General features: G+C 23.4%; 3 protein-coding genes across 3 annotated transcripts; 2 read left to right on the forward strand and 1 right to left on the reverse strand.

The window, feature by feature from the left end:
• Positions 1–3,433: 3,433 nt before the first annotated feature.
• BO97DRAFT_6230 (Zn(II)2Cys6 transcription factor) lies at positions 3,434–5,855 on the reverse strand. The gene is made up of 3 exons (XM_025700947.1): positions 5,569–5,855; positions 5,292–5,519; positions 3,434–5,224 (listed from the first exon to the last, which is right to left on the reverse strand). The coding sequence occupies exons 1-3, from the start codon at positions 5,818–5,820 to the stop codon at positions 3,617–3,619; spliced, it is 2,088 nt and encodes a 695-aa protein (XP_025556571.1). The 5' UTR covers positions 5,821–5,855; the 3' UTR covers positions 3,434–3,616.
• A 351-nt stretch (positions 5,856–6,206) lies between these two features.
• BO97DRAFT_330668 (MFS general substrate transporter) lies at positions 6,207–7,456 on the forward strand (the record flags this gene model as incomplete). Its single annotated transcript, XM_025691342.1, has 2 exons — positions 6,207–6,290; positions 6,359–7,456. Coding segments are annotated over 2 exons (1,182 nt in total), but the record flags the coding sequence as incomplete, so codon positions are not given.
• Positions 7,457–24,858: 17,402 nt separating this feature from the next.
• On the forward strand, positions 24,859–25,820 carry BO97DRAFT_380818 (uncharacterized protein). The gene is made up of 3 exons (XM_025693222.1): positions 24,859–25,073; positions 25,132–25,438; positions 25,508–25,820. Exons 1-3 carry the CDS (start codon positions 24,901–24,903, stop codon positions 25,640–25,642), a joined length of 615 nt encoding a protein of 204 aa, XP_025556573.1. The 5' UTR covers positions 24,859–24,900; the 3' UTR covers positions 25,643–25,820.
• Positions 25,821–26,020: the final 200 nt, after the last annotated feature.

The raw sequence follows: 26,020 nt of genomic DNA on the forward strand, positions 1-26,020 counted from the left end.
TTATATAGCTAAAAAAATATACTAGTAAATTATATAGCTGTATTTTCAGAATCTTATTTCTATTTCTAATTTTCTTAGGAATTATTATAACGCCGTAACAGCTAAGGATATAAAAATTTAATAAATTTAGATATTTTCTATTATATAATTCCTATATAATAATTATTTTATTATAAATTAGTAATAAGTTTTTAAGAAATACTATTTTCTTTATAATTTTACCCCAGAGATCCTAATTAAGGCCTTAATTATAAAAAACTATATAAATATAAATTAAAATAGTAAAGTTAATATATTCTATTAATATATTCTAATTATATATATATAGAGCTGTAAACTCTTATTTAATATTTTTATAATATATCTAAGTAAGAATTTTCTTTCCTTAGAATTCAGGCGCGTTATTAGAGTATAAAGTTTTAATTTTATAAGATATATAATTTATTTTTTTAATAAATAACTTTAATTTTAATACAGTATCTTTTCTCTGTTTTAAAAAATAAATATTAACCCAGCTATTATATATATTAATAAAGAATATCTAGTAATATATACTAGACTCTCTACTTATAGATATATTAATATATTTTTTCCTAATATTAAAGAATATATATTATCTATATTATTCTAGAAAAGTTATTTAGATATATTCCTGGTATATTATAATATTAATAAGATAATATATTTAATATAAATATTTCAGTATAGTAAAGCCTTTAATATCTATTTTATCTACTATTTTTAAAAGATATATATAATTTATAATAAAGAGATAGACTAGATAGTAGTATTAAGTAATTAGATTAATATAACTTTTATCTATATTTATAATATATTTCTCACAGAGATCTCTATATATATAGGAGTAGTAAATAATTACTTAAATAATTATTTCTACTAGTAGAATTATAATATTAGATTTAATAATATTTTCCACGGCTTTAGCTTTATTTATAAAAATAAATAAATTTATAATTTTATTACTAGTAATCTTTTTTATATACAGATTATAGTTAAGATATAGAATATACTAATTTCTAATAATATTACTTCAGTTAATAATCTCTTTATTAAAGATCTTATAAATAATTATTTTAGTAGAAAGAAATAATATTACTAAACTATATTTAGTAAAGTATATTATATCAAGTAAGTTAATCTTGATATTAGATATATATAGTATATTTATAAGTATAATAGTATAGAATCTTCTAGTTTTATAAGTTAGTTTTAGTTTTATATCTTTTATATTTTCTAAGTAAGTTATTTTATCTATAACAGTTCTGATTTTTTACTTGTACAGCTTAATAATACCAGATATAAAGTTATTTATACTTTTAATAAAATATTTAATAAAACTGGAATTAATAATCTATTCCTTTTTATATTTAAGATATATAATTATAGTATTATATTTAATAAAACTAATTTTCTACTAAGATATAAGGCTAGTAAGATTATTAATTATATTATTTTCTACTACTATAAATATTAGGATTATAGTTCCTAGTTTATTTTCTGTAATATTTATTTTAGTATTTTTTAGTATTATTTTTAATATCTTTAGTTCAGGATATAACTCCTAGTAGTTAAGTAATTTATAGTTTATTTTATTATAATAATTATAGATTTAGTTTTTACAGATTTCCCAGGGAATTTTCTTTTTAGAGTTATTTTTCTTAAATAAGATGTTTTTACTCTTCTTATTCTTATTATTAGTATTATTCTGTTTTTTTCTTTTTAATATTTTAGTAAGATTTATATTTACAGAATTAAACTAGAAATATATCTTTTTTTATACAAGAATTTAGATAATATTATTCTATATAGTTTTTTCCTTATTAAAATAAGAATTAATATAGAAGATAAGAAATATATTCTAGTATTCTTCTAGATTATAGAATAAGAACTGTATATATACTAATTTAAAAAGTTTTTTATTTATTTTTAGACTACGTAAAAATTTATCTAAAATTTATAATATTTTTATAATATATTTATTTATATTCTTGCAATCATCGTAGTAAAAAAATATAATAATTTAGAGTTCTTTAAAGAACTATATAAAGAAGATAATATTATAATATTTCTTTAATTTATTCTATACTTTCTTAGTACTAGTAAGATTAATTACTTTATAATAAATTCCCAGTATTAAAGCTGTGTAGATTACTTTATAAGCTTTTTTATTATTTTTCTTCTATATACTAAACTGCTTTTTAAATTATTTATATATTTTATTAAATACAGCTATATTAATATTACTTGAGGACTTTTAATATAAGTTATTATATATTTAATATACTAAAGTAGAAAAAGTTAGTTTAGCTAGTTTCTTAATAATTCCAGAGATAATTTTCTAGAGATCTTAGAAATAAAGATATATTTATAATATCTTATTCTATACCTAGTAGTTATCTATACCTAATAAAACTAGTAACTTAGTAATATTAATAGTCTATTACCCTATAATACCTCTATACTTACTCTATTTTTTTAACCTCACGTATTATTAGCTGATTAAGACGGTTAATATACTTAATACTTAGAAAAAAACTATTTTTAATAATAAATAAGAGTTCTGATTAGCAGGTGCGTTGAACAGTATATAATATATTTTCTACACCGAAAAAAAAAAAAAAAAGAGAGAAAAAACTAAAGGAAGACTTTAAACCCGAGCTGGGCTTATAACCTATTAAAGTAAGTAGTTATACGGGAAAAAGGTATAAAGCCTTTAATAATTATTAATTTGGTTAAGTAAGGAACTATCTACATGATTTCACGGTGTTTACATTCCATCGGGTCACGTGACCCAGCGGTCACGCCCCTAGATGTCAACAATATCCAGGCTGATGGGCGTTTCCCTTCCGCCCATCTAGTCTGGATCGCGCCTCCCGCAAGATCTCTGCAAAGCTGATTGATTCCCTACGAGGAGGCTTCACAAATAACATAACCATCCTACATGACCGCACATGCACCCTCGGGAATACTGCACTATTGAACCAATCTTAACTTCACCAACACTCACCAGAAAAGCCCCCACTTCATCCGCGCAACAAGCCATCACAAACAAAGAAGCAGCAATCAGCCGCATACACCCCAGCACCGCCCCCTCCAACTCGCCAACCGCAGTCGCCTCGCAATCACCATGGGTAACACTAAAGCGCCCTGGTTTATGTAATACCTCTTCACCTTCCGAGCATCCCTGCGCTCATGAACCGCCAATAAAAACGCATCCGTCCCATAATTGACCGCGATAGCCTCGATCCCCTCCAAATCCGGCTCGAAATGCGGAGGCGGCGCCCCGGCCATCCCATCCTCAAAGCCCAGATACGAACACTTCCATCGCCCTCCACCGATAGCCTCGTCCACAGACGCCTGGACAATCCTCCGCGTCTGATCCGGACTCCGAGCACTCAGTCGAGCCACGGCATCCTGCCGCGGATTTCGGTAACTGAATCGCAGCAAGTATAGCGCTTGATACCCCTAAAAAGCTTTTTTAAGGGTTTGGCGAGATGACGTTGGAGGTATGTTCTTGGGCTGTCATAGGCTTTACATGGGAGGTAACGGGCAAACGTAAGTCCTATGCCAAGTAATAGTCTGGTAAGGAGGTTCCTTATTCGTCCGTGAACATGCTGGGTAGGTTATTCCAAGTTTGCAGCTGGAATATTTCGCCACAGTATTCATGTTCTCCGTCGCCTTGACAGGTGGGTAAAGATGGCTCAATCCCCGGGCAAGGGGGTGGAATACGTCCCTCCTCTGGCTGCGCATCGTCCTCTACGATCGCGAGCAAGGTACCAATCATCTCAAAAGACCTGCTATGGCAGATCGAGGTTTCCTTTTCATTGCCCCATATCTCCTTGCACGAGTGTAGAAGATCCAGGATCGTGTGGCGTGCTTGCCGCTGGCACTTGGGGCTATTGTCGGCCGAGGATACAAAGGGGGCCTGCGTCTGCACCAGGTGGAAGCACACCGTCACGGCCGCGAGGAAGAATTCTTGCTGGAAGAGTCGAGCATAGAAAAAAGCTGCCGTGACGGCGGTAGTAGAGCCAGAGGAAGAAGAAGCAGATACGGTGTCCCACAGTTCGCGCTGCTGGGAAAGGAGAGCTAGGCTGCATTCAAGAGAGGACCAGTAAGACACAGGATATCGAGTCGAGGCTTGCGGCTCCTGGTAGAGCCGACTGTGGAGGGCTAGAAGCACTCGTCGAAAGAATACATCGATCATGGTCCACTGGAAGCGTTTGGTGTCGAATGTGTCGATATCGGACTTGTGGACCGATAGGAAGGGCTTCTGGTAGTCTTTGAGCAGGGCCCTGATCTGCCGGTCATAGGTTGCCACTAGGCTGTAGGCCAAGGTGACCTGCGCAGAGGTGGCCAGCTCCAGAATTTTGAAGATATGGGGAAGTGTATCGTAGATAAGCTGTGGAAAAAGCAAGCCTTCTGGGCGATCAGCCACCCCTAAAAGCGCATGATCAATGCTGAATAATGGTTCTGATAGTAGGTCCCTCGAAGGCGACATTACTGGCATGCCGGCTGCAAGGCTCTGGCGCAGATCAAGAAGAATCACCGACGCCCAGAGAGTGTTTCGTATGTCAGCGTCTATTGGTGAACGCCGGCCGTGGGAATTATGAAGCGGAGCAGTCGAATGCAACCCCATCATGACTGCCAGACGAACGATCAGCCCTGTTGCGGGCCATAATGCGGCCGACTCAATGCAAACCACCCCCTTTGTCTGCCTAAAGATAACAAAGAGGCAGAGAGCTCGTATACTGGCCAAGTCGGGGTGTATCATAAAACCCGTTCGTTGCAAGCAAGCTTGCGCTGCATCCAGCAATTGTGATGGGAGAATCCCAGAGTCATTCATGTCGCTTCGTCCACTAGACACATTGACTAAATGACATCCGAGGGCAAGGATCGCAAGGAACTGGGCTAGCCATCCGTCGCTAAGAGCACTGGGCTTATCCCAAAACCTCTCGGCTTCGGAGAGGAAAGTTGGCACGTGGAGAATCTGATGCGAAGGTTCGATTATTTTGAGGTAATGCTCGACGAAACTATCAGCGACGTCCCGCGGCGGAATATGGGACAGCAGGGCTCTCCGAGTGGCATTGTGTAGCGGACTCATACTGCCGAAGAAGTTTCCCATAGAAGAATACAAGTTCTCTTGTTCCATATGCTGCTCGTGGTGGTTACCAGGCCAGCGATGATGTTTAAGCAGACTCTCGATCTTGAAGTGGTTAGATGTGACCTTTGACTGCAGATCCACCTGCATGCGCTGAATAGAGGATACATACATTCTCAACCAGGATTGACCAGTGGTGTCCACTATGGAAAGTTTGCTTGTATAGAGGAATGACCTGTCTTGTCGCATCAGGATTCTTGTCTGTAAGCATGGAACCGGTCGGATAGGAGCATTCTAATTCTCGGTCAGCCTTGAGGCACCGACCACAAGGCTCTTGCCGATCACATTTGACTTTTGACTGCCGACAGCGCAAACACGCCTTGGGGACACGATTCCGTCTCTGAAGCAATTTAGCCTGGGCTAACCGATTATCTGGAAAGATAACACACCATGGGTCCTCTGGCTGGCTGAAACTGGCTGATGCTGTTATCGGGTTTGTTCCGCCGCGGGAAGGGCGATTGCCCCGGTACCGCTGGCTTATTCTGGTGTGAGGCATGGGCGCGGTGGCTGGCTCTTGTCTCCGCATAGTTGCAGCAATTACCCATACGTAAACAGCGAATACATCGGGGCCGTGTCTTATCGCATCGCACTTTGGAAGCACGGCAGGTGTCGCAAGCGTAGGGAGACTGACTGGCCGCCATATGGAATTGGAAATTCGGGGGATCGGAGATAGTAGGCGTGTTGATGAGAGTTTGTCGGGCCGCAGACATCCGCGGTCTTTATATCCTAAATTTATGTAGTTAACTAGGCAAGACAATCATTAATTATGGTTGGTTGGTTTACGTCAGCATCGGGGTGGATCCTGTCGGAGCGGCGCCCTAATTCCGACTGCTGTTGTAGGAGTCGAGGGCGTTGGTGAAAGAGGCCAACATATATATTCTATATCAAATCCGGACTGCTTAGGGTCAATATAGAAGTGATTCTGAATAAATGCTAATACCGTACATCTCCCGCAACAATACCCATGACCACCTTGCCTCAGGCCCCAATGCACGAACGGAAGCCGCCACGGGAACTTGCGCCTGCAGACACAGTCCCCGAAGGTGGATATGGCTGGGTATGTGTGGCCTGTATCTTTCTCATTAATGCTCACACTTGGGGCATCAATAGTGTAAGGAGTCTCACGCATCGGAGCCACCAAAGATGACAGTATCAACTAATCCCCAATAATCCAAGCAGGCCTTCGGAGTCATCCTGTCCTTCTATCTCTCCCACAATGTTTTCCCTGGCACCTCCGCTCTGGCCTACGCATTTGTCAGTGGCCTCAGCATTTCCATCGCTCTGCTGATTGCGCCGGTTATCACCTCGATCTCCTCACGTCTCTCGACGCGTTATATCCTCCTAGCTGGCATTATCTTTGAAACTGCTTCGATGATCGGCGCGTCATTTGCCACCCAGAGTTGGCAGCTGTTCCTCAGTCAAGGTATATGCTTCGGGCTCGGAATGGGCACGCTATTCATAAGCACCGTGGGAATCCCAAATCAATGGTTCAAGAAGCGACGTGGGATTGCGAATGGGATTGTGGCTGCGGGCTCGGGAACAGGGGGGCTCATCTACTCGCTAGCCACGAACAGCATGATTGAGCAGCTCGGACTACGCTGGTCCTTTCGGATTCTGGCCATCATTGCATTTACAGTCAATCTTGGTTGCGGCATGCTTATTCGGGAACGACGTATCCATCCGAAAGCGAGTGGTGATAAACCGCCATTCCGTGCTACCTCGCTTGTCTTTCAGCCGCGCTTCATCCTCTTCCTAGGCTGGGGCTTCTTCAGTGTCTTGGGCTACATCGCTCTACTCTTCAGCCTTGCCAGCTATGCAACGCAAGCAGTTGGGCTCAGTGCCAACACGGGCAGTCTGGCTAGCGCGCTTCTGAACCTGGGACAAGCGCTCGGTCGACCCTTAATCGGGGTACTCAGCGATCGGTTCGGCCGAATTCGGATCGCCGCTCTGGCGTCCGGCCTGTGCGGTCTACTGTGCCTGGTATTCTGGCCCTTCGCGTCAGGCTCCGCATCGCTGTTCGCCTTCTCGATCATGGGAGGCTTGGGGGCTGGGACGTTATGGGCGTCGGCGGCGGCGATCGCGGCTGAGTTGGTGGAGCTTCCCGCGGTCCCGGGCGCCTTATCCGTTCTCTGGCTGGCGCTGGTCGCTCCTGGGACTGTGGCCGAGGCTATCGCACTGCAGCTGAGGACTCCAGGTAGTGTTTGTAGTCCGTTCTTCCCAGTGCAGATGTTTACTGGTGGTGTTTATCTTTTGGCGGCTGGGTGCTTGGGTCTTGTCTTGTGTTTCGGCAAGCGCACGTAGGTAGAGGCTGGAGCTCGACAGTACAACTGTCTGAATACTGCCTACCTTCTCACTATTGTTGCATTGGGGGGAGAGGGCGGGTTTTTACATGTGATATAAGATGAACCGAGAAGATATATTAGCATTGCTAACCGTTATGGCATATAGGCCGATGGTAAGTAACCAAAATTGGAGATCAAGGCATTATCTGCACCTGGGGGTTGAAAAGAGCAAGCGCGATAGCAATCCCAGTTTTTTCGAAGGCTACATCCCATCCAACTCGAACCCTACCTTTCCCAGCCAGTGGCTATAATCGAGAAAAATCCCGTGTTGTCCCGGTATTTATTATTATTCGCTTTTTGGATAATAGGTGCTTAGCGGAAGGTCTTCTGGTGGCGATGCGTAGCCTCCTTTCTTGCTCCCAGGACGGATCCATCTCGTGCTTTGCTGTTCTAAAATATCTCATAGTTTTTAAAGATATATATGAGATATGTTCCATAATGACAACTTCCGTCACTGTCCGAAGTAAACATAGCAGGCCGAGGGGGTTGGTATTCACTATTTCTAAATAGCAGATAATAATTATTAAAAAGAATAATCTATTAATAGTAGTTATAATAGTATTTATTTTCTATTTTAACTGATTATATAAAAGTTATAAGCTAATAATAAAAAGTTATTAAATAGTTATTTATAATTATAAGATAATTTTAACTGGATTTTTTTATTTTTTCTTAGTAATCTATAAATCTTTATTTAATAACTATTATCTATATTTATAATAATCTAATATATTACTAAAGTTTTTTTTAGTTTAATAACTAGAAATAAATTTATTTACTAGTATTGATTATTAAAATAAAACTAGATTATTCTAATTTATTCTTTAAGAATAATTATAGTAAAACTATAATTTATAAATAATATATAATTTTAGATAAAAGATAATTAATATAAATTATTATATATAATTAATCTTCTAGTTATAATATATAAAAATAATAGAGTTTAATAGATAATAATTAAATTACTATAAAAAATTTAATATAAATATTTTTTAAATATTACTATAAGAATTAATTAAAGTTTATTCTAGATTACTAATCTAATATATATAATATAATAAGTCTAAATTTTTATTATAAAAGATATATTATAAAGGCTTTATTAAAAGAAATAAAGAATATTAAATATTTAAATAATATATTATATTATAGAATAGAAATATAATTATAGAATTATATTAAATAAAAATCTAAGATCTAAAAATATAAGAACTATTAATTTATTAATAATAATAAGATAGATATAACTTTAATATTAATTTAAAAAAAAATTTAATCTAATTTTAATAAAAAAGAAGAATAGTATTATAGAATATTAGTATTATTTAAGAATATTTTTTTATATATATTATTAGAAATATATCTAGAATCTCTTAGATTAATATACTAATTTATTAATTCTGAAAATTATTAAATATTAATATCTTAGTATTATCTTAATTATATTTATTTATTAAGATATAATATTTAGTAAATTAAGAATATATTTAATAGAGTTTTAAGAATACTAAAATCTAAATAAAAGAATTATAAAATTAGATATTATTAAAGTCTAGTTTTAGTAATTAATATATATAATTTATATAAATTAAATAAATTATAAGTTTAACTAATAATACTTAATTAGTCTAGGATTTATAATATCTAAAGTTATTAGAGATTAAAGTTCATACAGCTATTATTAAATATAATCTAGAAATAATTTTTTACTTATATTTTTATTTTTTATAAAAAATATTATAATTTATTATTAGTTTATATTTAGTTATAAAAGTTAAAAAATAAATATTAATATATAAATTAGAAATAATAAGATTCTATAATTATTTATTATTTTTTAAAGATAGTAATTAACCTAAAAAAACTATTAATTAAAAAAAATATTATTTATAATAATTAAAATATTTTTTTTATTTTATAAATAAAACTATTTTAATTTTTTTATATTTATTATTAAAGTAATAGTAATTAGATACTAGAAAATTTAATAATTAAATTAAATTTCTTTTTTAATAATAACTAGAATTATTCTGGATTAAGTTAAGTTAAGTATAATAGTTAATATAATTATAATATATATTTAGATAATAAGTTTTATAGGAAAATCTAATTTAAGAGTTAGAAATAGTTTTAAAAGTAGAATTTTAATATAATTAAAATATTTAATATAAAATTAAGTTTAATTAGCCTTATATTATAAAATAATTAAAAGTAGAATAATACTTTAATTTAATTATAATAAAATTTAAATTTATAGATATTTTAAAAATAAGATTTTTTAATTACAGGGTTTAATAATTTTTTATATCCAGCTCTATAGTTATAATCTAATTTTTTTTAATTAGAATATAGAATATTAAATAACTAATTTAAAATAAGATTAAATATTAATATAATAGATTTTAGTAGTAATAAATTAGTTTATAATTTTTTAAAATCTAGAAAATATTTCTATTTAGCAGGTATTAAAAGAGACTATATATATTAATAAAATAATTATATCTAGAAATAATAATATTTATTTAATAAAATATTAAATTTTAGATTATATTTTTTTATTTTTAGATAATAATATATTTAATAATTAATTTAAGTATTATAATTTTAAATTCTATTATTCTTTATTTATTATAGTATATTATTAATAAAAACTATAATTAATATAATTATAATTATTTTTTTTCTATTAATTTAGTTATAAAAGCCTTAGGATATATTAAGAATATTTTTTTTAAATATTTTTATAATTTTTTTTATTAATATATTATAAAATCTAAGAATTAATATAAAAAAGTTATCTAACTAATATTATTTTTAATAGATTAATTTAATTAAAATAAAATAAAACTTTTTTAATATTTTATATATATTTTAATAAACTCTAAAATTATTAATAAAAAATAAAAATAATATAAATTAGATATATTTTTAGTTAATTAATTATTTAAAATAATCCTGCCTAAAGTACTGAATCTTTAATTTAATTTAAAAAAAATATATCTAAAAATAAGAATAAATCTTTATTATATAAGAATTAAATATATAAAAAATAATATAGAGATTATAAGTATTTCTAGATATTTTATAAAATAAACATAATCTACTCTACTAGAAAATTAAGATTAAAGAAAATTTTAATATAATATTTTTTATTAATATCTAGTAATAACCTAGATCTAGATTTTTTAATTTCTAAATAATAATATATTAAATTAAATATAATTAATATTATTATATTATTATTTATATAATTATAATAATATAATTCTTTATTAATAATTTTATATATATATTAAAATTAACTATTAATATATAATTATATTAAATAAATATATTCTAGGATTACAGCTTTTAATTTATTTTAATAAAATTATCTAGTAGAAGTAGATTATTATTAAAATAATATAAAAATTTTTCTAATATAGTTACTAGTAAAGAATTCTAGGTATAAAAATATTATAATTCTATTAAATTATTAGAATATTTTATTATTCTAAAGTATATTTTATTTTAGCTTAATTAAAATAATAAAATAGAATAAAATAGTTATAATAGTTTATATATAAATTAATATTAAATTAAAACTTTAGATTTAGTATTAATAAATAAGTTTATAAATAAAGACTAAGTTTTTAAATTAACTTTAATATTATAATTTTATATAAGAAATAATAGCAGAAACTTTTTAATTTTATTTTTAAATATATTAAGCTTAACAGATAGGTTTTATATTATTAGATTATTAAATAAATTAAATAATTAAATTAAATTTATATAATTATCTTAGGATATTTTAGTATTAAAAACTTAAAATCTAAGATTAAATTTAAATATTAATAATAGATCTGCTAAATAAGATATTAGAAAAAAAAAATTTATATTTAATAAATCTAAAATATTTTTTATTATTTAAATATATATTATCTATAAAATCATATTCTAGAAGAGATAAATTATAATATATATTATTAAAAATAAAATTCTTATTAATTTTATTAAAAATAAGATTTTTATTAATTTTATTAAAAATAAAATTTTTATTAATTTTATTAAAAGTAAGGTTCTTATTAACTTTATTAAAAATAAGGTTTTTATCAATTTTATTAGAAGTAAAGTTTTTATTAATTTTATTAAAAATAAAATCTTTATTATAAAAATTATTATACTCTAGTCTAGTATCTATTAGTTTAGAATAAATATAAAATAGAGTATTAGAGATTAAGAAACTTATTAATACTTTTAATTTATAGATAAATTCTAGATTTTTTATAAAATATTATTAAATATCCTAAAATCTAGATTTATAAAAATAAAATATTCTAAATAAAATAATAATAGAGTAGATATTATAGTAGTATAGATTCTTTTCTAAATTAAATAAATTTATAAATAAATAAATTTATAGAGATTTAATCTTTATTAATAATTAGTTTCTATATAATTATAATAATATATTAATTATTAATATTCTTAAAATATAATCTTTATAAATTATTTATAAAAGATTTATAATATATTATTTTCTAAATATAATATAAAATTAAAGATAATAAATTAATAAGATTTTTTATATAAAAATAGTTTATATTAAAAATAAAAAATATAATTCTATTAGAGTAAGATAATAAATAAAATAGAAGTTAAGAATAGATATATATTATATATACTATATATAATTTCTGAAATTTGTTTTTTATTATAAGTTTCTTTATTAAATCTACTATAATAGAGATAATATAGTAGAAATATAGTAAATTTTATTATAAATTATATTATAAATTAATATTTACTAAAATACTTTAATATTAATATTTTAATATTATAGATAAGTAAATAGAAAGATAAGAATAGTATTATTAATAATAATAATTTAAATTATATTTTAGGATTTATTTTAGAAAGATTTAAATATTAAAAATAGTTTTTAATTTTAAAACTAGATTTTTTCTTAATTTTTTTCTTTTTAGCTCTATTTTTATTATTTTTTATTTTATAGATATTAGTATTATTAACTTCTAGATTTTTATAAATTTTTAATTTTTTTTTTATTTTATAATTTATCTTAATAAGTTATTATATTATTCTAGATATCTAATAACTTAAATTACTTATTTATAATTATATATTTTTTAAAATATTAAAAAAAACTAATACTAAAATATTATATTAATTATAGAATATTATATTAGATATATCTTTATATAATTTTAGAATATTCTAATAAAACTTTATATTCTTTATTATACTTAATAAATATAAAAATATATTTAAAGTAGAATAGGATTCTAAGAATTAAATTAATTATATTAAATTTAGTTATATTATATTAAAGTATAGAGATTATTAAGTTTTTTAAATTTTTTAAATTTTTATTTTATTATTTTTTTTATATTCTTTTCTAGGATTATCTTATAACTTAAAGTTATTTTTATTTATTTTATTATTAATTAATAAATTAGTTTTAGTTTTAGAAACTAGAGCTCTATCTGGATTATTATTAATATTTATTTAATATTAATATTATTACTTATATAATAAAGATATTATTTATAAAAAAAATTTTTTTATATTAAATTTTTAAAATTTCTAGTAGTTATATAATATATTCTAATTCTGTAATAAAAATTCTTAGTTTTATTTATTTAATATAGATTTTTTTTTCTTAGTATAATAGTATTATTTTATTAAATAAACTCTGGTTATAAACTATAATATATAATTTATAAAGTTTTATTAATTTTATTTAGATAAATAAATTTATAAGATATCTTATATTTTAATTAGTTCTGATTTAACTTGATATAGAAATTAAGTAAATATACTTTAAAAATTTAATAGAATATTAATTTTATCTAGTAGATATTATATATTAAGTTTAGTATAGTATAAAATTCTATAAAATTATTATTTTTAAAGATATATTAATACTGCTTTAATAAAAGATTAGTTAATTAATTATAAAAATATTTTTTTATATATATTAAAAAATAATATTTTTATAACTTATATTATATATAAATCTATTATATTATCTTTATATATACTAGATTAAATAAATTTATATTAAAAAAATTTTTTTTAATTAATTATAATACTTAAGAATTATTTAACTCTATTATAAATTATTATTAAATATATCTTATTAAAATAATCTAAATTATAATATCTAAAAGTTATATTAAGATTTTTATTATTTTAAAAACTTTTTTTTTAAATTTAAATTCTTCTATTTACTGTATAATTAAGAATAAAAATAATATATCTGAATATATTAGAATTATTAATAAATAGTATAAATTATAATTAAATAAAATAAGATTAATATAATTAAATATTTTATTAAAATATATTAATAAAGTTAATAAAAAATATTCTAGTATCTAACTATTTTAAAATTTTAAGTTATTATTTAACTTAGTATTAATTATAGAAATATAATTAGATATAAAGTTAATTAATTCTAGTATTATAGAAATTAGCTAAGAAATATTAGATAATTATATATTATTTCTAGAATTACTTATTTCTGTTTTTTCTAATCTTTTTAAAATAGTTTAGTTATAGTTTATTATGGAAATTAGTTTAGTTTAAAAAGATTAAGAAATAAATTATATAAATATAAATAATCTAGATTAAAAAGATTATAATATAAGCTAAAAATAAAATATAAATTATATTAATTTTTTATAGATTTAAAATTCTAGTTTTTATTTTTTTTAGATTTATTATTTATATAATTATTTTTAAGTAGATTTTTTACTAGATTATTAATTATATTAAAGATTAAATAAAAATAAAAAATAATAAATTAATTTTGTATATTTTAAATATTATAAGTTATTTTAATAAATAATATTTAATAATAACTGATTTTTATTTTTTTAAGAGTTTAGAAAATAATTAAAGTTAATAATTAAGTTATCTTAAATTCTATAAAATAAAAGAAAGATATATTATTAAAAGAATTAAATAATATTTAATAATTCATTTTTTTTCTTTATATTTCTAAAGCTATGTTAAAGTTATAATAAAAAAAATAAAATTAATAATTAAATTTTAAAATTTTCTTTTAATAGGAGAAAAAGACTATAATAAGAATTATATAAATATATTAATTATATTAATATTATATATTATATATTATATATTATTATATATAATTTAGACTAGTTTTTAATTTTATAAATTTAGATTATAAAAAAGAAAATCTTAAGGTATTATCTATATTTAATTAATATAGATTATTTTTAAGAAATAATATTTTTTAGATCTTTATAAAATTTACTGTATTATTTATAATAATATTTATTATAATATTTATTATATTTATTATAATTTTTATTATATTAATTTTTTTTAATAAGTTTTATTATAGTAGTCTTTTAATTTTTTTTTCTTAATATTTTTTTTATTAGATATTTTTTTTTCAGAATAGGTTTTAGAGTATTTTATTTTTTAATTTATTAGATTAAAATTTCTATAAATATATTTAGATTCTAGTAATTTTTTTTTAGTATATTTATTATTTATAAAATATTTTAGTTTTTTATTTTAGATTATTTATTACTAGATTTTTATAATATCTAATAATAAATTAATAATTACTATAAAATATAATAAGAGTTTAATTATTAGATTTAGAAAAGTCTTTTTTATAGTCTAATTATTAAAAATAATTTAGAAAATTTCAGGTATTTTATAATTATAGATAATTATTATATAAGTTTATTCTACTTTAAGAATCTTGTTTATTATTTATTTTTTAATTATAAAATATATAATAATAGAAAACAGATAGATAATATAGTAATACTATTAAAAATTTAGATTAAAAAAATTTAGTTAATAACTTAGTATTAAAATTATATATAAATCTTATTTATATATAAATTAGTAAATAATTTTATTATATTTATTACTAGATATTTTCTTATATAGAATCTTATAATTAAAATCAGTAAATTTTAAGAAAATATAAAAATATATTTTTTCTATAAATTAAAAATACTAGATTAGTATTTTTTTTATTAATTAATATCTAGTTTTTAAGATTTATAATAAGTAATTAGACTTTAGATAAGTCTCTAAGTAGATCTATTAATTTATAGATAATATTAGTATTATCTAGAGAAAGTACTTACTAATAGAAGATAAAGATTTATTTATTATTTTTAATAATTTTTTTATTTTTTTATTTAAATATATATAACTATTTCTGAGAAATCTTGTCCTATTAGAAGTATTATAAAATATAAAAAATATTATTTATTTTTATTATTTTTTTTAAGACTACTATTTTTAGCTATAATAAGCTAAGAATTAATTTATAAAGTTTTTCTATTTTTTATTTAAAATAAATATTAGCTGGATTTTATTATTTTTATATATTATTTTTTTATTTTTATCCTAGAATAATTAATATATAATTTTTTTTTATTAAATTTAATATAGTAAATTATTTACTTAGTAGATAAAATATTAACTCTAATTATTTATATACTCTTAAAAGAAATAGTTAATACTAGAATTTAGTAAACTATTAACTAAAATAATAATTTATAAAATTAATTATTTATTATAAATTTATTAATCTTAAGATTTAGAATATATTTATATAAAAAATCCTGGCTAATTTAAATATTATTATTATAATTTATTAGATTATCTGCTTTTAATCCTCTTAGAAGAGGATTTTTATATAATAAATATTAAAAATAACTTATAAAATTACTATTATATAAATTAAAAAATAATATTATTATTATAAAAATATAAAATTCAGTTTTTAATTTTAATAGAAAAAAGTTAATATTTAATAATATATTTCTAATATTATAGATTTTATTAATTATTATTAAATTAATAAATTTAACTAGATTTTTCTTTTATTTAAAATATTTTTAATTTATTAGATAATTTTTATTAGTAGAATATATTTTCTTATATTATATATTTATAACTAAATAATTATATCTAGTCTTAAGAATTATTAATATAGAAATTATAATTATATACTTAATATTTATATATTTTTATTTACTAAAAATTAGATATTTAGTAATAAGTTTATTAATAATTTTATTATTATTATAACTATATTTATTATTATAATAAATATATATTAAAAGAGTAGTTATTATTATTAAGATTTTTTTAGTTTATTAATTAAATAAATATACTAGAATAATAAGAAGTATTAGTTTATAAAAAGATATATTATATTTTAATTACTTATTTTTTAGTAGTATTACTATTTTATATATTTGTTTTTAAAAAATTAGTTATATTTAATTAATACTAAGTAGAGTGGCTAACAGCCAGGTCAGGTCAGGTTAATAGAAACTTTTATACCTAACTGCAGGTTAATAATCAGGTTAAAGAAATTTTTATACCTAACTATAGTATAACTAAAAATAGAATAATTAATTATCTTAACTATTCTTAGTACTAAGACCTATCTATTATACTTTTTTTAACTTTAGTATAATTAAGATATACCTAGATTAAATAAGAATTAACTTAATTATTCTAACTATCACCTAAAAATATATAAAAATAAGTTTTCTAAAATAAAAAAAAATAATTAAAAAATATAGTAATATCTTCTTTCTCTCTATTTATAAAAAATAATAGGGAAATTCTGGTAGTATTAATATAATTTAATTTTTTATAATATTAATACTTTTATAGTATAAAATATAAAAAGAATATATATAATTATAATTTAATTTAGGTTATATACTAGAGATCTAATAGATTATATAAAGAATACTATATTTTTATTATTAAAATAATAGTTAAAAACTAGTATAGTATCTTTAAACTACTATTAAGTCTTTTTAAATAAAATTAATAAGTTTATTATTTTTTTATTTTTTATTTAAAAAAGTTTTAATTATCTATATATTAGATTAAAGATTATCTATATTATATTATATAATTAATTTATCTTAGTAATTATATTATTTATAATTATCTAATCTAAATATTAGATACTATACTATACTTCTAATAATAGATTCTATAAAAATCTTTTTTAAATCTTTTTTATATAAATATTTTTTTTATTTAAATTTATTATTTTTATTTAATATCTATATTTTAATCTCTAGAAAGAATTAAATATATTAAGATTATAAGATTTCTAGGAATTAAAATATAAGTAGTAGAATATCTATTAAGATATAATCTATATCTTAATAAAATAGTATATTTAGATTTTAGATTTATAATAGAAGAAGAAATTATTTAAGTCTTAATTCTAAATATAACTCTAAATAATTAAATATTTAAGTTATTTAGAAAAAGAAAATATTTAATAATTCTAGACTTTAAATATAGTTTTCTATTTATTATACTTATTAATAATAATAAGTATAGTAGATAGATTAAGCTAAAAAAAGAAATATAATAAATTATATTTATATATAAATATATCTTTAAACTAAATAATATTATTTTTATAAAGTTTTTTTATTTTTTTTTATTAATCTACTATTTATAGAATCTTTCTAGTATTATAAATTAGTTATAATTATTTAATTTATTTTTAGAAAATATTATTAAGCCTTTTTCTTCTATTTCTTAAATCTTTATAAATAATAATAAATCTTAAATTAAAATAAATTACTTAGATTAGATCTTTACTTCTTTTCTAAATCTTGAGATTATATATATTATAAAAAATCAGAAAATTATTTTATATCTAATTTTATAAAAAAAACTCTTTATCTTCTATAATTAATAGCAGGAGATATTCTTTTTTAAAATTTATTTATAAACTTAAAAACTACTATTTTATTTTAATTAAGAAAAATTATTAATATTATAGAAGAGTTTTTAAAAAGATATATTATTTTCTAATAAAACTTTTTATATTTATTATTTTATATATTTTTATATTTTATAATATCTAGAAATTAAAAATTCAGGAACTAGTTTTATAAATTATTATTTTTATAAAAATTATAAAAAAAATTATCTTTAGTTATATCTAAACAAATAATTAGTTAGATATTAAATAAAAAATTATTATAGATATTTATTTATTTTCTTAAAATAAACTTATATTAATTATTTTTTATCTCTAGATCTTTACTACTTATAATAAATAGGATTTTTAAAATTAAGTTTTATATTTTATAATTATCTATTACCTATTATTCTAGACTATTAAGTATATATAATTTAAATAAATAATTAATTTTACTATTTTATTTTTTTATTAAAAACTAAGTCCTCTTAATTAAGTATAAATTAAAGAATATCTATTAAAATTATCTAAAGAAATATATATAAAGTTATTATTAAAGTTTCTAGATATTAAATAAATATTAATTATAGTTAACTACTAGACCAGCTTTAATTAAAAAATATTTTTTATTTTAACTAAATATTTTTTAATAAAAAATATAGATTACTATAAGATTTTACTAGATTTTTAACTAGTATCTAGATTTTATACTAATAAAAATCTAGTTATAATTATTTTATTAATTTTATATAAGTATAATCTATTCTACTAGTTATTAAATATAATAACTAATAATATTAGTAATAATAGTTTAATATTTAATTTAATTTTATTAGAACTCTAAACTTAATTTAACTAGAATATCTAGTTTTATAATATTTTTATTAACTCTAATCTTATAAAGATCCTTTAAAATTAATATTATATTTCTTATTTTATTTATATAATTTAGTTTATAGTTAATACTTTTCTACAGAAACTTTAGATTAAGACTTTAAATAATATTATTAAATATATTTAGAATAATAATAATAAAAATTTTAAAATCTCTTCCAGTATTTTAAGAACTTTTAAAAAAATATATTCTAAAAATTATTTATAAAAATCTTTTATAAATAGTTCCTAGAGGTCTTCTTTTTATAATAATATATTATACTAATTCTTAATTATAAATTTAGAAAATTATATAATTTATAAATATAAACTCTTAATATTATAAAAAGTTCTAGTTTATCTAATAATTTAAATTTAGTTTAGTTTATTATTTTCTTCTGGATTATAAAATCTACTAGAATTTAACTTATTTTATAATTTACTAGGTATTTAATCTTCATTAAGTAATTAAAAACTTTATTTAGTACTATAATTATACTAATATTAATTATTTTTAACTAACTTTAATTAAATAAAAGTAAATAAAGTATTTTCTTAAGTTTTTATATTTATTTTTTCTTTTTATATTTTATTTATCTAAGAATAGTAGATTTATTATTTATAAGATTTATAATATCTATAATAATTTTTTTAATTATTTAGATTACTTTATTAACTGACTAGTAAGAAAACAAATATTCTAAAAAAAAAGATTCTTAAAAACTTACAGAATATATATTAAAAATTATAGAAATATTATTATTATATTTATTAAATAAAAAATTATATCTATATAATTATAATAATTCTTAACCTAATATCTAAGCTCAAGAAATTTAAAAAAAACATATAATTTAATAATAATATTAATTAATATAATAAATACTAGACTATTTTTAAAAAAATATTTTATTTTTATTATAATCAGAATCTAGTTATTAATATATTATTTATTATCTCTAGATTATTTTTAGATCTAGATAAAGCTTTTTATAATATCTCTAAATACCAGAGGTTTTTACCTATAATAAAGATATTTAAGAAACTTAAGATATACTTAGATATTAAAGATATATAACTTATTAACTTATTTTTAATTTAACTAATATTATTCTAGATATTATAGAATATACTAATATTTTTATTTACTAGAAATCCTATTATAATTAGTTTTCTATTCTTTACTAGATAACTAGAGATTTTTTATTTATTATAACTAATAGTATTAGTATTAAATATTTATTTAATAATTCTTAAGATATTTATTATTATTACTAGAATTACTTTTAACTTAATATAATTAAAATAGTTATACTTTAGATATATATTAAGTATTTTATTATAAATAAAGAGTACTAGAATATTCTTAAGAATCTTAATCTAGACTTAATTATCTTTATATTTAAGAATTAAAAAAAGAATAAGATAATTATTATTTTTTATATTAGTAAAAATAAGAATATAGATAATCTAAAAAATAATCTAGAAAATAGATTATTATTAAAAATAAAAAAAATAACCTTATCTAAATTTATAAATATTATATATTCTTAGATAGAGACTTATTTCTTATAATTTTTATATTATTATAATTACTATTCTGGATAATATAAAAAATAATTAATATATATATCTTATATTAGATACTATTTTTTTTATACTAAGTTCTGTAAAGATCTTTTTTAAAGTATAGTATATTTCTTAGAAGAAATAAGTAAAATAAATAAAAAAAAATAAAATAAATAAAATAGAAAAAATAAATAAACTAAATATAAAAAATATAACTATACTATAATTAAAAATATATTATACTTTATATATTATCTATATAAAAGAGATATATATATTATTAATTAATCTATAGTTAATAATCTATCTACTATACCTAATCTTTCTAATTAATAAATATAAATAATTAAAATAATAGTTATACCTTAATCTAATCTTAATTATATAGTTAAATTACTTTTTATACCTTAACCTAACCACTAGATTATGGTCAGGTTAAGGTTAAGGTATAACAGTCAGGTTAAGCTACTCTAATACTAAGAGTCTATATAAATTTACTATAAGTATAATATTTATACTTATTTAAGTTTTTCTTAAACTAATAATATTTATCAATAATATATTTTTTATTTTATCTTATATTATAATTTCTAGAATTATTTATATAATTATTAATTATTATTATTTTAGTTCTGTAGATTATATTATATTAGGAATTTATAGAAATTCTAGATTAGAAATAATAAATTTTTTATAAATTTTTTTATAATTCTTTTATTAAAATTTAGTATTATTAAATTATTTCTATTATTTTTTTAGTTTTATAATATTATTCTTTATAACTTTAATAAGATTTATCTTTTAACTATATTTAATAAATATTTTAAAATCTATAAGATCTTAGTATTAATTATTAATAAAGATTTTATTAAAGATATTCTATCTAAAATCTAGAGTTAATTAAATTTTTAAATTTTATAGATTTTCTGAATCTTACAGATTTTCTAAATTATATAAAAAATTAATTTTTTAGATTATTTTTAATTTTATAAAATATAAGATTTAATTAATATAAATTATCTACTAATATAGATTTTTATTATTAAAAATAATTAAGTTTTAGCTTAATTTTAATAATTAAATCCTGTTTAGAAGTATTTATAATTTCTTAGATTTATATTTTTAGATATAATTATTATTATCTAGTATTATTTTTAATAAAATAATAATAAAATTTTTTATTCCTGGAGAAGATTTTTTTTTTAAAAATTAATTAATATTTATTTTTTAAGCTTTATTTTTTTACTTTTTAAGAATATTTAAAAAGTAGATATATATTAATTAAATATAGATTATTTTTAGAATATAATTATAAATCTTACTTCTAGATTAATATTTTTTTTTAAATATTTATAGATCTACAGGAATCTTTTTATATATATTAGTATAGATTCTAGAATTATTCTATTTTTAAATATATTATTTATAAGTTTTTTAGTTTTAAATATAATTACTATCTCTGATTTTTTTTAGAAGATATTTAGTATATATATTTATTAGATAATATTTTTAATTTTCTAAAGGATTTTATCTATATCTTTATAAAAATAGTTTTTTTAAAAAAAATTTCTTTATTTAATTTAAGATTTTTTTTTATTTAGTATAGTTATTTAGTAAGATAATTTATTATTATCTAATCTAATATATTAATATTTAATAATTTATTATATTTATATTATTTACTAGTTTTTTTAATAGTAAAATATTTTTATACTATTTCTAAATCTATTTTATATTTTTAATTTTTAATATAATATTTTAAATAATTATTCTAGAATTTATATTAGTATAGAATAATAAAATTAGATTATAATTATAATTTAAAATTTTTTTATTTTCTAAATCTTAATATATATTATAAGTTTTTTTTTTTTTATTCTTAATTTTAATAATATATAATTATTAATAAAAAGTATTTTTTCTATATTTTTCTTATTATTACCTATCCTAGTATTAATTATAAAAGATTATTTATAAATAATTAACAGAATTTAAGATTTTACTTTAGAAATTATTTTTAATATTTATATACTCAGATATATTAGTTTTTAGTTAAACTAGATTTAAAAGTATTAAATCTTAGTTTATTTTTATTTCTGAAGTTAGGAGAACTTACTAGTTAGATTTAATAAAATTTAAAATAATTTTAACTTAGTATAATATAAAAGAAGATAAAGAATAATAATAAAAATAATAAAAATAATAAAAATAAGAATAAAAAAATAAGTAATAAATAGTAAATAGTAAATAGTAGAAAATTAAAAAAAAGAAAAAAAAAAAAAAAAAAAAAAAAAAAAAAAAAAAAAAAAAAAAAAAAAAAAGAAAGAAGAAAAAAAAGAAAAAAAATAAAAAAAAAAAAATAAGAGATAAGAAAAAATATAAGATATTATTAAAAAAATAAAAAGAAAAATAAATAATTAAAAAGTTAATACTACTATTTTATTATTTTATAAAACTAAAGAGGTAGTAATAAGTATAAAATAGTTATAGAAATTTCTTAATTTTAGAACTATTTAGAAATAAATTTAAATCTATACTAAACTTATAGTATACAAGCTCTAATCAAGATATAAAGAAGTTAAAATAGTTTTAAACTATTATACTATATCTTTATTAGTATAAAGGATAATTATTAAGTTATAATTAGTATATAATTAACTGTAACTGTGCGCAACCCGCTTGCAACCTCAGGCTACTAACACCCTCGGCCTGCTATGAACCATCTATAACGAAGAATATCATTTCCACACTCCTGAACAGTCCCATAGCACAGGAGATTTTTGCTGCATGGCCTAGCTATAAAATGCGGCAAACCGAAAGCCTACTCCAACGCGTCATATATAAGTGACTTGATTCCCCCAAACTCGGTAACTGTGATGAGCGTGAGGATCAGTCTTGACGACATGTCTTGAAGGTGAGGAGGTCTTCTGGGTCCAGGTGCCTGTGATAGCCAGGAAAGCCAAAAAGGAGATTGTCATGAGAGTCTAACCTGTATCAACGTATAGACATGTCTCAATGCAGTCTCTTAGCGCTACCAGCTGGCTGTAACACGGCTTGGACACGGTGTACCATGCCATAGCTGATCCTCCCCACATTCTTGGCTTCACAAAGCTCATCCTTGGTGGGAGTTCAACTTCTCGCCTTAGCTCGCAGTGCGCAATAGAAGATAAGATTTAAAGAGATACAATTCTTTAGATTATAGACAAAATACGAGAGGTAGTGCTTCCTGCACATTATACCCGGTGGGATGCATAACCGTAGACCCCCAGTCCCCAACAAGGTAATGTTTATATGTACAGTACAGCCCTTCTTTAGTCCTACAGTCAGATATTCTACGTCTAGATGCTTGTGATTCGAATTCCTACTTGTTTGCTGTTCATCTGCTCTATAGCTCAGCTGATTGGCATCTTCTTTTCCGAGTAGCTCGAATCAATTGACAAAATTTCCCCTATCTTTGCTTCCCAATTCAACCATGCTCTTAGTGAGAGCTTAAGATGCTGGAACAAGTATGATATACTGTGATTGGCTCGTTGGTGACCCGCAGCGCGCGGCGGCGGGACAAGCACTAGACTGCTTTAGGAACTATTCGAGCGCGTTTCGTTCTAATTGGTTTCCTGTGCATAGCCCGGCTCTTGAACGGCCCCACCCTAGGAAAGTTGTATGTACGGTAGATCCGATTTAGATCCGATTCCACTAAGCAGGTTCCAGGCAATTCTATGCATCCATGAACCTGAGATTCAATGCTAGCTCTTACAGCTACAAGAGAGGACTTTTGCGCGGGTCTAGGTCTTATTTGCTACTGGAAAGCTTCCCACCCACCCAAAGAGGCGGCGTCTCCATCGAACCGGCCGGGAACACAACCAGTTTAGGCAATAATTGAACGCACTGATAGCCCTACACTCGGTTAGGCTAGAATCGAGAATCAATGACTCTGACCACATGTTAGTTCTTATTGAAAACCTGTTGCCTAAGTCCTGCTTTCCCAAAACAGTACCTATTGGGCGCTCTCGGAGCAGATGCGAGCTCGGTTTCTGGAGGTAGACAGTCCTCGCATACATGCCCATCTGTGCTTTGTAGAACTATAAAGAGGTCGATAGTCCCAGGAAATAGACTTCACAGATACACCATCTTCTTTCCCAAGCATAATTTACCTTCAGCAGTCATTATTTCACTATCGAATCATGCGCTTCTTTCAAACATTCTTCGTCTTGCTTGCCGCTGGCACCCTGCCAGTGAGGGCTTCAAGTTGCCGCCCATTCCCTTCCTCGATGAATGAATTCTCTGCTGGATTTCAACAGCCAGATCCACCTATCATCAAGGCCGAGTACCAGGCCAGTTTCATCCAGCACAAGTGGTAGGCGACAATTCCTGATGCCTGCCCTATGTTAGTTGTCGAATTAACCAAGCAACAGGAATCAAAACCTGTCACACATCACGAATGGCTACATCTACAACTCGCCATCCCAGAATTATGTTCGGGCTGATGAAGCCTTCGAAGGTAGCCTGGCCTCGTCTTTCTTCAACTACACCAATTCTACCAACGATGGCCTGGTGGACAATACTTTGACCACCTATAACCACAACTCCACCAAGCCAACTATATGGCAAGGATTCGTCAACTCGAATTTTCCCTTGTTCCCGGAAGACATACTAGTCACCAATAACGCTGTTTTTGGCGGACTGGTCCGGCGACAATTCAATGAGGGCCTTGTGGCAACCGTAAGTAGCCTGTTTCGGATTCAACTTCAATACAGATATAGTACTGAAGCTAACACCACATCTCGTCAGTGGGATATCTTGTACCAGGGGGTTTATCCGGTCACAGTCTACGTGAGCAACTGCAATATCATGGTGGGATACGACTACTTTTACCCTGAGTTGCGTACCAGGGTTATCACGGAATATTTCAACATCAAAGCCTAAACTGTTCTACGTTATGGATTCCAGTTGAGACATTCGCGCCGAAACGTCTAGGGTGAAGGGGATTTAACAGTTGCCCCAGCCGGGCCAGGCTCAGCCTTTTTCCCTGCTTACCATCAATGTGCTGCTTCTTCACAGCATACATATCTACTTTTTGTATGCGAGGTGAACTATCTTTCTGTTGGTCTCACATGATTTTTTTTTTTTTTGTTATTTTTTCCTTTTTGGTTTTTGACCCTTGATGTATAGTTTAAATCAAAGCAAGAAGAGGAAGAATGGGAGTTTGTGAAAACCGAATGCTTATGGTAATTCGCTTATGGTAATTCAGGAGATCTACGAAATTTATAATATATCGAAAATCGGATTTATGTAGATTGGAGG

This window comes from Aspergillus homomorphus, assembly GCF_003184865.1.
Source record: "Aspergillus homomorphus CBS 101889 unplaced genomic scaffold BO97scaffold_1, whole genome shotgun sequence".
In the NCBI taxonomy this organism is placed as follows: Eukaryota; Fungi; Ascomycota; class Eurotiomycetes; order Eurotiales; family Aspergillaceae; genus Aspergillus; species Aspergillus homomorphus.